This window comes from Anguilla rostrata, chromosome 13 (assembly GCF_018555375.3).
Source record: "Anguilla rostrata isolate EN2019 chromosome 13, ASM1855537v3, whole genome shotgun sequence".
NCBI lineage: Eukaryota > Metazoa > Chordata > Actinopteri > Anguilliformes > Anguillidae > Anguilla > Anguilla rostrata.
In genome coordinates, this window is record NC_057945.1 from 17,669,593 (window position 1) to 17,687,314 (window position 17,722).

Sequence of the window (17,722 nt, forward strand, 5' to 3'; positions counted from 1 at the left end):
AATTTTTGAGATTATTGAATTGATATACTATTTCATATTTTAAAATATAATTCCCATTCAATGTTGTTAAGCAACCATTGTCCATTTGTTTAAAATTTAGTAAAGCTGCTCCAGAGATTAAAGTGTTTTTTGATTCTTTGTTGTAAATCTTATTGAAGTAAGATTTCATATTATTGCGTGTTCCGTGATGTCAGTTTTCATACTTCTCCCACTTTTTCTCCAAATCTGAAATGCCCAGTTGCATTTACTAGCTGTGCTTATTGCTTCAACCACCACTATTAATTTGGGAGTGTACAGAAGCACACACTCTGCTATGAAATGTGATGTCAAACCTTCACTTATTTTTCCACCACAGCCCACAAACATATATGCTCCCTGAATTAGCAGACTGGGCACCCAGTTGACCAGTGGGGGCTCGGTAGTGAGTGACGATGAACAGTCATCTAGGCCAAATGAGTCCTTCCCTCCTTGGGCAAAAACAACCGCAAATTGTGCATTGTCCTTTGGAGCTGAAGACCACAATAGATTTGATACCAAACCATGAAACACATCCACACACTGGGACGGTGCCCTAACAGGATGTGCCACTCAGCACTCCCATATTTTCACTTTCAATGCTAGATTCTGTGACTGCTGTACCAACTTAACAGGTGAAATCACAGCACACGTACATGTACAAGTGCCTTGTAAAATTGGAGAGTGCATTACATTTACAGTAGTTTAGGTGTTGAATAACCATTTTTGAGCTATATTGTGGAATATCCATCAATTTTTCACTGGCAACTATTTCTAACGGTTGACTAAAATTACCACTACTGTAATAAACTATCCCTCTGCTGTTTAATTGCAATCAATGATGAGTTTCAGTGGAACAGGGCTCATTGACCTCCAGGCATGTTTCATTAGGATTCTCTGTCTGCTTCAGATTTACTCAGTCATGGCTGAGCATGTATGCCTCGTAGAGAATTTGCCTCCGAAGATTGGTTTGAAAAATTGCAGAGCTCAGTAGATATTCTGCTGGCATAACCATCACTTTACTGTCTGTTCTAATTATGAGTCTGAGCTCCAAGCTGCTAGGATACTTCAGCAAACACTGAAATAATTCAGTTGTATAGTGGGTGACAATGACAGGGTATGGCAAAGCTGAAATGGGATGTGATTCTCATGCAGTAATTCAGAAGAAATCTGTTACCTGTGTTAACTATTAAAACACACTTTATATAGCTTTATTACTTGCTTGTACACATACAGCAGATATGTTACAATCCAACATAACAGGGAAATGTAGACAGGGAGAATTTTAGGAATATCTACGATGTATATTTTGGATTTATGTGCCTCCAGTGATGTCATTTATGTCATTAAAAATCCTTATACATTTTTGAGGAGGAGAAGACTGGTGCCAAGAGCAAGGCTCAAATGCAGGCGTCCCTAGACCCTAAACACAGCGGCTTCAGTGGTGACAGCAGGGACCCGGAGGTAGAGGAAAACATGGCTCGCTGCCTAGACCAGCAGTTTTTAAACTATGGGTCTGGAACCAAAATGGAGCATACAGTACAAGGTGGGTTTATAGTCCATTAGGCTATGCTAGTATGTGTATTGGAAGGGTCCCTACATGGTAATAAACTTCTATTTTGAGTCCTGTCTTAAAAAAGTTTGTCCCATGACTACATTTAAAAAAACTGTACTTGAGGCTAAAAAAGGAAATGTGTTGCACTCATTTCTTTTAATACAACAGTCATTTCAACATATCTTACCAGCAACTATCACTGCAACAATATGATGAGAATGTGACACTTGCAACACAGTGGTTACAGTCCAGCCCAACCAGCCCACACCAACCCCCTGCGAGGTCTGATGGCAGGATTGATAGTTTCATGTCACAGCCAGGGGAAGAGAGGAAGCAGTAGGTCAGCCCCAGAGGAACACTCTTAAGCCAGCTTGACTTGTTCCTTTTTTCCCACGATTTTGTACTTTCAGGGTTGAGTCTGAAAGGAACCGTCCATGTGGTACAAGTACTCGAGAAGCCCCTGGCTCCATTAACACCTCTGCTCCTCTCCACTGTCACGCCCAACACAACCATGCCAGTGACCTTCGCCAGGACAGCAGCTGTGTTAAATGTGATGGCTTGGAGAGTGGGAGTTATAATTTTATTTCATGAAACACAGTATAAAAAGGGTGCATGGTACTGAGAGGAGATCTGAGAGCATAACACGTGATGTTTGACCTTTTGACCCATTTTTGCTCCCCCTCCACAGATTATGGCCCTGGTGATGGCCAGGGTGGCAGTGTAGCATAATGACTAAGGAACTGGTCACAGGTTGAATGCCCGGGCAGGACACTGCCGTTGTACCCTTGAGCAAGCCGTTGTACGTAACCTGCATTGCTTCAGTATATATCCAGCTGTCTAAATGGATGCAATGTAAATGTAAATTGTGTAAGTAAATTGTGTAAGGGGTGATGGGGGTGGGGGGTCTGGAGGAGCAGTCCCATGTCACACAGCTGATCAACAGTGACTTTTTCTCCACAGGAGTGCGAAATCATCACCCCTCCTCTCTGAGCAGTGTGTGGTGTGATGGGCCATTGCATACATATTGATTACCAGGGTAAAATTAAGAGTAATTCATGTCCATTTACGAAATGGACATGTAAACACCCTGGTGGAACATATTTGTTTTGGGAATTGTGATTTGGGTACCTACGTAAGCTGGAGCTGTTAGTCGAGAGAGCTAATACAGTGATCTGTGAGTAGTGAAAACAACTGAGAAGCTCACCCAAACTGCCATGCGCAGGAAACCTGGGTCTGGGTTTTCATTATACTATGTGTATACCATCTGCACCAAATTAAACCAGGAACAGTTCAACTCAAGTCTATTCAAAGCTTACCAAACAAAAGAGAGTTGTTTCCCATCAAGTAAAATAATGCTATTGAATTACTCATAGTAAATGATGTCTGCACTTGGGAAAATAGAATAAATACATGTGAATACGAAGAAAGAACAAGAAATGTATTTGTGAAAAAGGAGCAAGAGAAAGCATTCATTGAGAGGAAAAGAAGGGGAAAAACCCTTTGTCCATTCATGAGTATAGTGCTGGGCCTGACTCTAGCAAATGATCCTGAAGAAGAGAGAAGACAAGGATATTTAAATTGCACCTTCAAAAACGGAGAAATGAGTAAAGAAGTTCTGGATACAGAGGTGAGGAAGGCCTTCAGTTCACAAACATGTTCTCCATTGCCCTATGGGTTTGGCAATGCATCAGATATGGCATTCATTATCCAGTGGCGGTCTAGCTGAAATCCTCCTTTGAATAGCAGCATGACTCACCAGGAAAGTTCTCACAGACTAGTTCGACAGAATGGTAGTGTGTCCTTTTATTCATTGTAATGCATAGTTTGTTCTTGTCTTGTTTGTGGAACAACATAATCATTTTCTGTTTATTTATTTATTAATATTTGAATGCACTTGCTTATGCGTATAGCCCCCTCTCGAGGCTAAGGCACACTGGCCTCCTGAAGGGCAATGAGCAGATACAGAAGTGACTGCGAACCTATAATCCTATTGCGTATTTACCTACGGAGGTTTATTTATTTATTTATTTATTTATTTATTTATTTTTTTACATTGGCCCAGTACGAATTAATATTTGTAATGGAGTGTGTATACTTATCTGTTTGTTCGTTCTAATAAAAATGGTAACTATACTGACTTGTTTATTTGTTTATTCGAATACATTGTTTTAAGAGTTTCATAATTAATCATACTGAGCGGATATCAATGTACGCTGAACATATTATCAGCTAATTCTCTGTTTATCACAGATTTGTGTTCTTTCATTATGACTGCCATTCACCAGAGGGAGACAAATATTTATTCCAATTCCTTTTTTTCCGCAGCATCTTTAGAGGTTTTGAGCGTGTCGCATATATCTATGGTGGTCGCATTGAGAAACCTCGCGATGTTCAGAGAGACCGCACTTTCCAACATGGCAGGTAGTAAGACCGTGTTAGAGGGGCGAGTTAGTATAAAAAGCTTCATTTTGGGATTCTGTGTTATTTTAATTCCCATTATTTCATCGCTGACGTCCCATGTTTCCTGGGTATCAGACTATCTAACCGGTGCAGGGGGCAAAGTGACTATTGCTGTATATCTGGTGGTGATTAACAGCTTCTTGCTTGTCGTGTACAAAGGACCTATTTATAAGGTAAAGATAAACACTCGTGCTTACCGCACTCTTCTGTCATTATAACATGCTGTGTAGTGATTAGTTACTGCTCTGTCGTTTGACCAGACATCAACGGCGGCACCTGTGGCTAACATAATGTAGCATATTTCAAGTCAGTTATATTAACGTTGGCTATATCTGGTTAGCCGGAATGGGTCTGTCTCTGAAAAACTCAGATGTCTGTTGCTCTAAATAACTCATGATAGTTCGCAAAACATGCTTTCACTGCGTAGAAGATTTACATTATCATTTGCAAATTTTATTTCCTCTTCCGGATTTGCTAAAATAGCACAATTCTTCAGTCAGCAGGTAGAACTAATTATGAAACTGAGATCAGTTAGCTGAGTTCATGGATAACATTTGGCAGGACTTTTACTTTCTGACCCCAGGACTTTCCATCTCTGAAGCATAAAGTTATTTACCTTGTAGATGTCGACATTGCTTGCTCTTACCTAATGACAGCTTAATTATGCCATTATGCAAATTAATGTAGCTAATTGTCCGACTTAGCTTCAAGTTGTGAAATAAAATGTTTACATGAAGTATGTAATTCGGTGAATGACTGAAAGGAAGGGAGTAACGGATTAGGTTCACTGTCTTTCATTAAATGGACAAGAAAGTTTATTTCTGACCTGCTTTCTGATAAAGTGGTTACACTTCTTTTAATTTATTATCTGCACTAAGCGAACATCTTGTTTGCAAGCTACTGTAGTTAGTAAAGAGTTTTACCTGTCCTTCCAGATTACCCAAAACTGTTAGGGAACAATGTCTTACTGTCAGATTTTATCATTGTTCTCTCTCTTCCCCTACCCTTCTCCCTCTCTCACTGCCCCTCTCTGTTCTCTCAGGTTGCTGTGCGGGCTTGTTTTCTTGGCTTTACCTTTGGCTGTGGTCTGCTGATCAGTTTGAGTCAGACAACATGGACACACTTTGGCTGGTAAACTCTTCAAATTAATACTTTATGCATTGTACAGATGCATTTTGCCATTGAAATTAATTCATGTTAAAGTTAATGTAGGAAGGTCAAACAACGACTTGTAAACTTTAAAATTTAGGGCTGTCCTTTCATCCCTTCTTGTGCTTACTGTGAGCTGGACAATATTTATGTGACTTCATGTCTTTGGTTAAACGTGGTGTCAGACACTTATGGTTTTATTGTGTTTGTGTTTACTTGCAGGTACATGTGCTCCTTGTCCTTCTTCCACTACTCTGAATACTTGGTGACGGCTATGATTAACCCCCAAAGCCTGTCCTTAGACTCTTTCCTCCTCAACCACAGTCTGGAGTACAATGTGGCTGCTCTGTCCTCATGGCTGGAGTTTACTGTGGAGGTGCTTCTGGTCCCAGGTCTGTCCTCTGCTGAGTGTGGTGTTCAGTGTGTGTGTATCCACAGTTATGCTTCGTCTATCGGTGCCCTGTTAAATTTTACGTGGTGTTGATCTTAATGCCCTTGTTTGTATCCCATTTATGCCTGCTCTGTCTCTGCCTGTTTGGTCAGTCAACATAATCAGCAAGGAATATGCCCTAATAGAGACTGTCCATCAGTTCTCTTCGACCTGAGTACAGTGTTTACTCTTTTGGTCTTTTGGTTTTTCCCTTTTTGTTAAATCCACACTTGTGTCATTTTTGATTCTGATCAAACTTAAAAAAAGACATATTTAAAAGTCATCCCAGGGCATCTTGCAAATGTCTCCCTGTGTTAACATGCTTGCTGTGTGCGTACGGTTAGAAACAGTAGTACGTGCTAGTGTGCGCTGTGTGTAGAGAGTGACGTCGAGCCTGTCTATGTGTGTAATGTGGAGAGAGCGAGTGTGCGCGCTGCGTGTAAAGCCTGACATCGAGCCTGTCTCCCTCCATGCCTCAGAGCTGAAGCAGTGGCGCTGGCTCAGTCTGATGGGGTTGCTGATGGTGGTGTGCGGGGAGTGCCTGAGGAAGTCTGCCATGCTGACCGCTGGCTCCAACTTCAACCACATCGTCCAGAACGAGAAGGCCCAGAGCCATGTGCTGGTGACCACGGTGTACTCCTTCAGCCCCCTCCTATGTGGCGGTTCTACTGACCGCACGCAGTACCGCATCTAGTTTTTCACGCCGAGAACAAATAAAAATAAAAAGCAGGCACGTGTGTAAATGAGTATACAGATGAACATACTGTTCTGTTGTTACAGAGATATCTAAAGGTAGTTTGTAATCCAGGCTATTGTGTTTATTAATTCTTAATGTGTCTTTGATCTCATTTAGAAATCTCAGCCATTCCTCACTTATGTTTCACTTGCCTCAGCCTGGTCTCTGTCATTCAAAGCATTATTGTGTGTGTGTGTGTATGTGCGTGCATGCGTGTGTGTGTGTTCGTTTGTTTGTGTGTCCATCTGTTTGTTTGTGTGTGCGCATGTGTGTGTTTGTTTGTGTGTGTGTGTGTGTTTGCTTGTTTGTTTGTTTGTTTGTTTGTTTGTTTGCAGGTGGTGCTCTGTAACCCTGTGTGCGTGCTGGGCTACACGTTGGCCAGCTGGCGCTTTTCCACGCTAAAATAGGAAAGAGTCTATTGCTCCTTTGGACCCGAGTACTTGAGTACAAGCAAGTGCCTCAGTAAACCTGCCCTTCACTCAGGCAGTTGCCCTAAACTGCTGCAGAGGAGTGAAAGAAAGTAATATCTGAATCATGCCAAGCCTCCTAGCCCTCTGACTTGGGGCACTGCACTATGCACTGCGCTCCTGCCCCTCTGCATGGGCGTCCACAGTCCTCCGCCAGGCAACCAGAGACACTGATACGCTGAGCACTGTAGAGCCCCGCCCCCTGCCCCCCAGCAGAAGTGCCCATACCTCCCAGCGTCTCCCCGCAAACCCTCAACCAGCGACTTTCTCTTCCTGCTTCTTTACAATTTTTGTTGATTCCCTGTGCATCTCTTGAATTTCTTGATTGTTTTTTTTTTTGCGTTCTGTTAGTTACTGATGAGTGAGTTTGAGAGCAAGAGGGCTTTTTGTTCCTGGAGAGGAACCTGTGCCTGTGAATTGGATTTGAGTCACATGAAACTGTATGAAGCCGGTTTATGATCAGATACCTCTGGCTGGAAATCAGTGTTTGTTGAGAGTTGGGACAAATATTTTCCACGGTCACAAATGATAAATGTTTGTTTGTAGGAATGCTGCGGGGTTGTTAGTGGTAATTTGTGAAGGTATACCAAGATTTTACCGTAATTGCTTTGGCACATGTTACCAGTGAGTGGATCTGGAATAATTAGTGCAGATTATATAAAGTTGCACTCTCCACAGTGTTTGATTGAAAAGTGGAACCTGGCTATAGCTAAGAAAATCTGTGTTTGTGGCGCAAATGCAAGGAGCCGTTGGCTGTTTTTCCATGTAGCAGAAGCTGGTACCAAGTTGTTTTGCGTGCTTAAATGTTACGCTCTAAATGCACACCGTGAGTTTATTTGTATTTTTTTCACACCAATACTGTGCAAATTTTTGCCACTTACTGTAAATAATGCAATGGTCTTGAGGAGGAGAAAAAGATGTACAATGTCCATTACTACTTGTAAAATGACACCTCAAATGTCTCAGACTGGGTCTAAACAGTGGGCATCACCATTTCCTGACTCCTTGTGTGAGCTCTAAACTTTTACACAATTAATGGGCATTATTCCACACTCTTCTCTATGTTCTCTCTGTGTCACAAAGATTTTTAAGTTTGAAACTTTATTTATGGTTTTGTTTTACATTTTTATTGATTTTTTTTATTTTTTTATTCTGATTTTTTAAATGCTGTGGCTGAGGGGGAAAAATTAAGTAGGCTAAACAGCTGCAAAATAACATGAGAAGAAACATTGCTGGATGTGATCATTCCACTAAGCTCCGCAGTAAAACGTTTGAAGAGATTCTGATCCTGGGTATTGCTGGCTTCATCTGGGTCTTTTTCCAGTTGCCTCAAATCATCACTTTTGACAGTGAGGTTTACAGTGAGGTTTGTGGTGAGTGGAAGGCTTCATGTAATTACCTTTACTGTTTCACATAGACAGGGAGCTGTGTGTGGCCTGATATTGGTGGATTTTGGTTTGATGATTTTAATACCATACTGCGTACCTGATTTCATTTGAATCCTGGTTACAAAGTAATCAAACAAACATGGATTGCCTTCATTGTTCTGAATCTGTCAGTGCTTTCATGACCGTTTTTGATTGTAATTACTCACTACATTGGTGAAATGTTTTTAACTGTATTGTAATAAAAGTTATTGTTTTGGGGAAGCGGTACAAAAAGGAACTTGTTTGAATGTTTTTGACAGGACTCAGTAGGTTTCAGGTGGTGCAGATGATTAAGATTTTGAATTTAAATCTGATCTTTTAGGAATTACATTTTTCACTCCTGATTTGAAGAATTCACACCTGTATATGTGTGTTCACATCTGAACAGTCACAAGATACCAAATAATCTGCACTCAGTTTTGCTGTAGAGAAGAGGTATGTTTTGGCATATTGCTTTGGCTTGTGGATGTGAATAATAAAGTGTATAAAAGTTTCTTATTTAATGTATAGCATTGAATGTGGATCTTTAAGTATGTATTGTTTGGAGTAATGTGTCTGTTTTAACCAAAAATGTGAAATTAGTGCAAAATCCATTTCTGTTCAAATAAGAGCACCGTCCATTTGTATATAGCTCATGAAAAATTCCCTCTAGGTTTGAAACAATTTCTGGTCTAATTCAGCCGTTGTGTTTAAGTACACAGAAAAAGCCTTGAAGTCAAACTTCGCTGTTTTAGCGTTGTAGTCCAATCTCCTCCAGCATTACCTCATCAGATTTGCTCATGATGACATTTCCTGTGGTCACTACACTAGATAAGCAATATGCATGCATGAAACAAAGCTTTGCACAGTTCATAAAAGTACCACAGAAAATAGCTTTTGCTCCTTGGACTCCTTGTGTCTGGATTTAAATAACATTGATTACTGTGTATTCCAAGAGATCAAATGAATTTTGATCAGACACTAGCTCTCATCACTGCTGTTAGTTTTGAAATATAGATAAAACCTGCTCCTGTCAAAACAGGAACTCTTAACAGATCTAGTCATGCAGGGGAGTTTCATAAGTTGGTAACTTCCTGAAGCATTTGTCTTTGTGGTTGTCATCTGGACTTTGTCTATTTGACAATGCTTTGGATGTTTTTTTTTTTTGCAGGCTTAATGACACATAACACTTCAGGTAACTCCATCGAACCTTTCATTAATTCTGAATTTTTGGTAGTACTTGTAGTTGAGGGTATGCCTTGGTCTGCAAGCCCCATTCTGGGAATCAATATGTTCAAATCTTTCATGCTGTACATAGAGGATGCTATGAGACATGGTTGTAGACAACTCCTGACAAAATCAAAACATAACAGCACTCTTGTGAAATTCAATTTAAGCCTTGTAGTGATGCGGCCAGCTTCACCCATGCTTCCTGCTTTTCTGGTCTATTTCCTGTCACTGCTTGAATAATAGGCTCTGATAGGCTACTGAATGTTCCAGCTTCTAAGTTTGTAAAATACTGAGGTTTGGGCCATTGCCTTATCTGGAACATCTAAAAGAGCCAAATTTTATAAATAAGGTTGTTCTTTTTGAGAACTATACAGTGTTTTCAAGATAATCTTTACACACACAGGGCCTCATTCACAAAACGTGTACGATCACATTTGATCGTAAACTGCGTCTAAGAACGTTTCCAGGAACATTTCGGCATTCATCATTTAAAAAAAAATCTGTATATATTCATGGCTGTTTCTTTATACAAATCACATGGAACAGGATTGTGCATTAAATTTACAAACAACCAACATTCATCATCTCATGCACCTGGGATAGGCACAAATACAAAAGTCTCCGCATGTGTCATGAATCTCATTGGTTTTTTGTAAGAACATTTTTAAGAACAAAAGTAAGAATAATGTAAGAAGATTTTTGTGAATGAGACCCATTGGGCTTAATTCCCAGTCCCACTAATCACATTGGTGTGCTTTATTATGTTTTCATAATTCAGGTACAGTTCAAAAGTAACCTCAGTGTAATTGATTAAACAAAATCAGAAAAAAAGACAAAGTTGTTCTGCATGGAAAGTTGTTGCCTCAATTCACTGTTTGACAGTTGGAAGACATCTAGTGGTCAAAATATACAGTGCCATAAAAAAGTATTTACCCCCTTCTTGAATTCCTCTATTATTGCATATTTATCACACTGAATGGGTTCAGATGGCTATTTGATAACTTTTTTTCATTAAATAAATAAAATAATAATTTTAAAAATGAGTTTTGCGTTTACTCTGGTTTTTACTCTGGAAACCAGTGTAAAAAATATGCAATAACAGAGGAAACCAGGATGGGGGCAAACACTCCACAGCACTGTATTCCTGTTTTTCACTATTGTATTATTATACCATGCTATTAGTTTATTATATTCTTTTTGTAAGTTATGGTATTACTTTTTGTTTTACCTTTACTGGCATTTATCAGATGCTGTCAGTCAATGACACTTACAATGCAAACAGTAGCATAATCAGGGACTTGAGGGCAGTACTTTCCTTGGAGAAGGGAGAAACCATAATCCCAAGAGTGACTGCAGAGAACTGAGAATTGCCTTCGACTGACAACTTACCAACTGCCCTCCAGAACATTAAACTAAGTTATATAGACAAGAACATAACTACTTCAATGAACATTGGACTACATGAAATGAAGAACTGCAAAGAACCACAGCATCTAAGAAAAGTGAAGGAGCCAAGGTATAGTCAGAAGTGATGGGTCTTCAGTCTGTGTTGGAGGATAGTCAAAGTTTCCTAGCCCCATATGTCAATTATGGCAAACATTCTAGGTTTAAAAACAATCCTGCTTGACCCTGTTGCTCTGTGTCTTTATATCTTTATATTGACATTTACTTTCCTAATTGCATTGCATTAAAGAATTTATAGATTGCATTCACAAATAGACAACTGAATTCTGGATGTCCATCTTTTCAAATTAATATCAGAATTTAATGTGAAACCTCCGTTTAATCACACTCAGATTTAAGGATCGCATCGATTAGTTGTGTCTGAACTGTGCCAACGCGCTTGCGCACGTCTTGTTCTTCCTTTCTGCGAAAGGCTTTCGCCATGGCTCCACTGGTAAGTATGATCATACCTTAATACTGCATGAATTTAGTCGGATAATATAAAGCGGAACCTGTTTTCGATCGGCTCTTGCCAATATGTATAAATGCTGGAGCTAAACTAGGAGCAGAAGACTTGATTTAATGCTGTGAAGATGTAATTACAGCCGGTTGTAGATAGGTGAGTTTTCAGTGAGGCCTGCTATTTTAAAACCACGTTGTAGCCACAACTAGCTAGCTAGCTACGCCTTAGGGCTGGACACGACGGGGTATCGCTACTATTTGTGCACGGAAACGTAGTTTATGGGGTTACGGACGGGTTTTGTAATCGATCTGGCCTAGAAAGTTCTCAGTTGTGGCTTATGTAAGTGGTTTGTTTGAATAGACTACAGTACAGTTACGAGGCAGGCTTGGAGGTGAGGGGAGGGAGTTCATGTTTTGCGTTACCAGCTAACGTTACCGTTAGCTCGCTAGAACTGCGAGGTAAAAGTGGAGTAACCTTTGCTAGCTATTCTTGTCTTTGACTGGTTAACACGAGTGCTTGTTTCCATAACTAAGTCTCATTTTTAAAAACACGTTTACATCTTCACCCATTGCAAACCACGTAGATTTCATAATTGTTGGTAAGACAACCCTTTCTATTTGCGAGGCGGGTTTACTAACGTTAGCTTGCTTCGCATAGCGAAGACTTTAACTTGGCGTAACTGACTGGTTTGATCTCCAGCGTGATTCCCTAATGCGCTGCAGCTAACTTCGCTAAATATTTGCCATACCAGCTCGCTAATATTTCTAACTTGCAGGTCGTGCATTGCTGCTTGCTGGCTTTTTTGCCAAATATAGTTGATCAAAAAGCTTAATATAGTCTCCTGGTTAGCTTGTCGGGTCTTGTCGGGTCAGACCATGTCAGTCTGAACTGCTCGCTTGCTGAGATGTGTTGAATTAAACGTGGTGCATATAGGCCAAGTATTGTTATGAATGTCACTGTTAAGTCAAATGTTGCTTTGTGCCAAGTGTTGCTTGCGAGAATTTATCTTCCACCAAAATTGCAGAAAAAGCCAGCCCCCAAAGGTGGCAAGAAGAAGAAGCAGGTCCTGAAGTTCACTCTGGACTGTACACATCCTGTGGAGGATGGCATCATGGACGCTGCCAACTTTGTAAGGGCCCAGATATACTACAGTTTAAAAAAAAAAATCTTTCTATATACTTAACAGATGCATTTATGTGCTCATTTAAAATGGCATTTGGGAACTCTGCTACTGCGGTTGTGTGTTGTGGTCATGATGGGGTGGTGTTACGACAATGTGGCTGTGTCCCTCTGTCACAGGAGCAGTTCCTGCAGGAGAGGATCAAGGTGAATGGCAGGGCTGGAAACCTGGGTGGGGGAGTGGTCACCATCGAAAGGAGCAAGAGCAAGATCACCGTCACCTCTGAGGTGCCCTTCTCCAAAAGGTAAGATGTCTGTACTTGTGCTTCTGTGTGAACCTTATGTCTGCGTTATAGCTAGCGTCGGATCACATTACCTTCCCCCAATTACTTTGACTGCATGGCTAGTAGCCAAATCACTGATACCTGACTGTCTCTGACCCTGTGACTATTGTGACCTGTTTAGTTCTGAGTGTTCGTTTAGGCTTTGTACACAACCGCTCTTAATGTTGGACACATTCCTGTCAAATTCTCAAGGCTGTAACGGATTCATGGTTTCCCTGCTAGTTTCTTCATGTCAGATTCAGCAGGACATGGAACCAGACATGTATGCCCTGCATTTTGGCCTTAATTCCCCTTCAGTAATAATGGGCATGGGCAATAACGCTTGTAGAAATAATTCCTTAGAGCGTCTTTTTCTCTGCGTGTCAAATCGGTGCTGTTCAGCAGCGCTTTCCAAGGCATTTCCATCACCTGGGCTCCAGCTTCGCATTCTTGGATGCAGGCTTGTCTCCCCACTCTTTTACATCAGGCTCTCAATTATGCACATCACCATATGCTTCCTCTGTACAGCTACATTGATTTAACTGGAGAGCATCCGTAAAGAGAAACCGTTGAATTAAGTTTTCCAATCCTGTTCTGAAATGGTAGTTTTCAAACATTTTATAAGTTACCTAGCTACATGACTATATTTAGTAATGATATTCAGAGAATATATAAATAATGTGTAGGGTAAACTGTGTAACACAGTAACAACCCCCTAAATATTTTCTGCATGACATTAGATTACTTTTCTTTAAGTGACTTTACCATTAGAGAAAGTTAAACACTGCCATGTTTAATATTTTCATAGAAGCAGTGCACTGTCAGACATCGTTTTACGTGTCCTTTTTAACCCTGCAGTTATCAGAAGTCATAAAGTTTAGTGCCACACATCTATTACAGCAAAAATAAATTGATTAAGATGTGTGTTTGGTAATAAAAACAAGTGGTGTAAACTGAAGAATTACAGTCTCTCTGGACTGTGAAGTAGGAATACAGTTATTCACCAATTTATTGGAGATGAGTGGGAGGTTGATTCCACTGAACCAATATTGATTTAGGGTTTAAAATTCAATACTGAGGGTATGGTGATGGAGGGCCATTTCTGACCCTGTGGACACAGGGTGCATATGTAATATGAAGACTACGCTAGGTTTAGTAGACAACAGTGAGCAGTTTTTGCTTCATATTTAATAATAATTGCTAATTTTCAATGCTTTTTTGCACTGTAGAAACTCTTCCTTGCTCTGTGGCAAGATGTATTCATGCGCACAAGGGGGGTGTTTTTTCAGTTATTCGCTAGAGTAACGTCCTTGGCTTTATGTCGTGCTTCTCTGCTTGCTGTAGTTCTCAGAACAATGTATGGTACCGCTAAAAAAGTAGTCTGTCGACTGAAGCGGAAAGTGCTTGGTAATGGACGGTTGGAAAATGAGGTACTTAATGTCCCTTTCAGACTGTGCAGTTATTATTTTGAGTGAGGCTTTTTTATAGACATTCCGGGGCTCATTTACAAGGCCTCATTAGACTGCATTGCAAAGCAGAGTGGAGTGATTATCAGGATGATCAAAGTTACTCAAAGAAAGAAGTAACAAAGCGATCAACTCCGACCAGCATAGTGGAGTCAGTTCAAAAAAATGGACGAAAATGGACCGAAGTTATCCTTTAAGACCTGCTCTTGGTTATTTTTTAAAAAGATCTGGTTATTTAAAAAAAAAAAAATTAACGCTTTAATTTTGTGATCTGCTCTGATTCAAGCACCCTGTTTCTATTAGTGGTATCCTGCATCACACTGTTAAAAAACAAAAAACAACTATTTGTAGTTTATTCCCCTTTTCAGACAGCAGGTACTCAATGGTCAGAAATTTGTGTTCACATCCCTAGTCTGGAATCAACCTGCCGGTTGTAATGTCATTCTGCCACTGCACACTGACTACATGTTTTCCAGAGTCATATAAACGATCCTGTGATTTTCACTCACTTATTTGTTTCCCAATAACATTGAGAAAATGTTTCTAGGTAGCACGGCCATATAGGCAAAAATCTCAGGAAAAAGAGGGACATTTTTCTTGGAATGTTGTGCTAATTAAACATTTGCACATGGCATTTTATAGCTTAATAGTGATTAATATTGCTTGGGGCCTAATTGTAACGAAAGAAAATGAACGGTTTCAAGGGGAAGTCGAGGAGAAAATTTGAAATGTTTGTCGCAGCTTCTCTCTGCAGAATAGCACTGTGTCCTTTATTTTGCCTGCTTGAAATTTCCTTTATTCATAGTTGACCCCGTTGTTTCTAGCATGTTTACACTGGAGTGGATGCTTGCTTGTCACTATAGAAGACAAAAGGAAAATATGACAAAAAAACAATGCTAGGGTTGTGTTCTGAATATAATTTGTCAATGTACCAATAATTGTGAATTGGAGGCATTTAAGTATTTCTGTGACATCCGCCCAGCAAACCAGAACCAACACTTCTCAGGAATCAGATTCTTCTATTCAGCACCTGTTTCCGTTGGCTGTGTTTATCATAATTTTATTAATTTTTTTGAAACAATGCTTTATCTCCCAGAGTAGAGGGAATTCATGTGTAGTTGTATTTTATTAATTCATTTATTTATTTTGTAATGTTTCCAACCATCCTCCCTCCTCGTGGGATTTTAGTTCAGTTTCATTTTGGAGAGAATTTAAGCTAAATGGACAGGAGATGTGTTCTACCCCAAGAAGCTGTGAATGAGAGGCGATACAAATTCATTTGGTTATTTTCACAACATGCAATATAAATTGTGGAAAATAGATTGTCTGTTGCTGGCAGTCTCGACGGTGGATAAATAAATCCTGAAGGGAGAGTTTTCAATGGGAGAAGTGGCTTACTAAACAAAGTGCAGAGAGAAATCCTTTGGAATATCATAAAAAAGCCTGTTGCACACTTTTAATATTGTAGTGGGGAAAGGCCGTTTGGCTTTATTATTGGCTGTATATTGCAGATGGATTAAACTAGGTTCTTTACTTTCCTTGATAGCCTCACCAGTTAAGAGGTAACCGATAGACCTGGCATTTCATTAGATATCTATTACATTGGATTGAAAAGCACTTGCATTGTAAAATCAAAAGCATGCAGTCAGACCTCTTGTCTTTTGGTAGCCTTTATTAAGAAGGCAAGAAAGTTTGATATCTCGTTTTTCTAGGTCCCTAACCCCCAATAATGCCGTGTCTGTAATGTTGTCCCCCCCTTTGTTTGTCTTTTGATCTACAGGTACCTGAAGTATCTGACCAAAAAGTACCTGAAAAAGAACAATCTGAGAGACTGGCTCCGTGTCGTTGCCAACACAAAGGAGAGCTACGAACTGCGCTACTTCCAGATCAACCAGGATGAGGAGGAGGAGGAGGATGAAGATTAGTCCTGTCAGTTTTGTATATTCAATAAATTCTTTGATTATTTCACTGGGTTTCTTGTTTATTTGTTTAGGGTGGAGGGACACTGATCTGTGGTGTTTGTTCTTTGTGGCAAAATATGAACACGGTGTATTCCTTTGACAACACTGCTTTAAACTATTAAAATGGAGTGTAATGGGTCTTGACAGTTAAGTCGTTGCAAGGATTTTGCAAGGATTTGTTCCTCATGTCTGTATAAATGTTCAGAAATAAGAGTGCTGCACAAAACAGTTTGTATTGGAGCATAATTTCAGTGATACTCAGCGCGTTTTGAGCCATTGCATACCACTGTGAGCTGCTACTTACACTTTGTGCTAACCTGCTTCTCGTGAAACCTGCTATGGCTCATTTTTGTACATTAGGAATTTTTATTTGGTTTTGGCATCAAATTGGTTCTACGTAGATTGTAGGGACGGAGAGTGTAGCACAGTGGGTAAGGAACTGGGCTTGTAACCGAAAGATCGCAGGTTCGATTCCGGGGTAAGGACACTGCCGTTGTACCCTTGAGCAAGGTACTTAACCTGCATTGCTTCAGTATATATCCAGCTGTGTGAATGGATACAATGTAAAATGCTATGTAAAAAAAAAAAAAAAAAAGTTGTGCAAGTCGCTCTGGATAAGAGCGTCTGCTAAATGCCTGTAATGTAGATGTACAGTGCCACAAACCCTCGTAGGTAGCAAATTAAGTTATTTGCTTCCAGTAGTCTTCTTTTTCCTCTGAGAGATAATGCATATTTGTGTGAATGAAACATTGTTACTGTTCAGTCAAACACATTAACTGGAGTGACATCTATAATGGCCCTTTCCCACAGTAGTTGCCTGACTGCAATCTATCTGTAGTCCAAAAGAGGGCAGTATCCACTAACGTTTGTTAGACTAGATGCTGTTGATGCGGGCTTGCAGAGAAAGTGATGGTAAATGATAACTGTAAATAATGAGCGCTGAGAGAAGGAAGAATTGTTACTTGCTATTTTGGAATGTCTAATTAAAAGATCGTGTTTTTAATGGCAGCATTCAACAGCCTTACAGACATGATGAATGAGGCCATTTTCTTTTGTTAAAATGGCAGATTATTAGTGTTTGTTTGTAAAGCAAACCCTTATCTCTTGTTACTGCCTCTAATACTCACTGTCAAATGCAAACCCCAGAAACATTTTCTCACAAGGGACAAGCAGAAGTCCCCAGGGTGAAGTCTGAGCCTGGACTCCATCACAGGGTCACCTGGCTGGAGAAAGGTGTGGCCCTATAGTAGGCAGGCAAGGAAGATTATCTAGGAGCTGGGGCTCATTCCAAATGCTTATTTTTTTACCTCCTTGCATCCTTTCCTCATTCCTTACCTCCACCCATTGAAAGATGCAAGGGAAGGGGGTGAGGAAAGGACGCAAGGATGGAGGAATCGTGCAAATGTGTGTTAGGCAATTCAAACGTCCGTGTTCAATCAAGTGTCAGTTTGAAGCCACGTAAATTCAACATGGGAGATGGGGAGAGGTGGATCCACAGG

The 17,722-nt window shown here is 40.2% G+C and overlaps 2 protein-coding genes across 2 annotated transcripts; both read left to right on the top strand.

Annotated features, from left to right (window-relative positions):
• Nucleotides 1-3,942: 3,942 nt before the first annotated feature.
• LOC135238329 (protein-S-isoprenylcysteine O-methyltransferase-like) lies at nucleotides 3,943-6,303 on the top strand. Its single transcript, XM_064306112.1, has 4 exons — nucleotides 3,943-4,203; nucleotides 5,073-5,161; nucleotides 5,402-5,571; nucleotides 6,089-6,303. Exons 1-4 carry the CDS (start codon nucleotides 3,958-3,960, stop codon nucleotides 6,301-6,303), a joined length of 720 nt encoding a protein of 239 aa, XP_064162182.1. The 5' UTR covers nucleotides 3,943-3,957.
• Nucleotides 6,304-11,213: 4,910 nt separating this feature from the next.
• rpl22 (ribosomal protein L22) lies at nucleotides 11,214-16,230 on the top strand. The gene is made up of 4 exons (XM_064304851.1): nucleotides 11,214-11,345; nucleotides 12,379-12,483; nucleotides 12,654-12,778; nucleotides 16,043-16,230. The coding sequence occupies exons 1-4, from the start codon at nucleotides 11,334-11,336 to the stop codon at nucleotides 16,185-16,187; spliced, it is 387 nt and encodes a 128-aa protein (XP_064160921.1). The 5' UTR covers nucleotides 11,214-11,333; the 3' UTR covers nucleotides 16,188-16,230.
• Nucleotides 16,231-17,722: the final 1,492 nt, after the last annotated feature.

What these genes read in the sequence shown, in the direction of transcription:
- LOC135238329 (XM_064306112.1), top strand. Translation starts at nt 3,958, where the DNA reads ATGTTCAGAGAGACCGCACTTTCCAACATGGCAGGTAGTAAGACCGTG. An exon ending in ACATGGACACACTTTGGCTG is followed by an intron (nt 5,162 to 5,401) that starts GTAAACTCTTCA and finishes GTTTACTTGCAG; the next exon opens with GTACATGTGCTCCTTGTCCT. An exon ending in GGAGGTGCTTCTGGTCCCAG is followed by an intron (nt 5,572 to 6,088) that starts GTCTGTCCTCTG and finishes TCCATGCCTCAG; the next exon opens with AGCTGAAGCAGTGGCGCTGG.
- rpl22 (XM_064304851.1), top strand. An exon ending in TCATGGACGCTGCCAACTTT is followed by an intron (nt 12,484 to 12,653) that starts GTAAGGGCCCAG and finishes CCTCTGTCACAG; the next exon opens with GAGCAGTTCCTGCAGGAGAG. An exon ending in GAGGTGCCCTTCTCCAAAAG is followed by an intron (nt 12,779 to 16,042) that starts GTAAGATGTCTG and finishes TTTGATCTACAG; the next exon opens with GTACCTGAAGTATCTGACCA.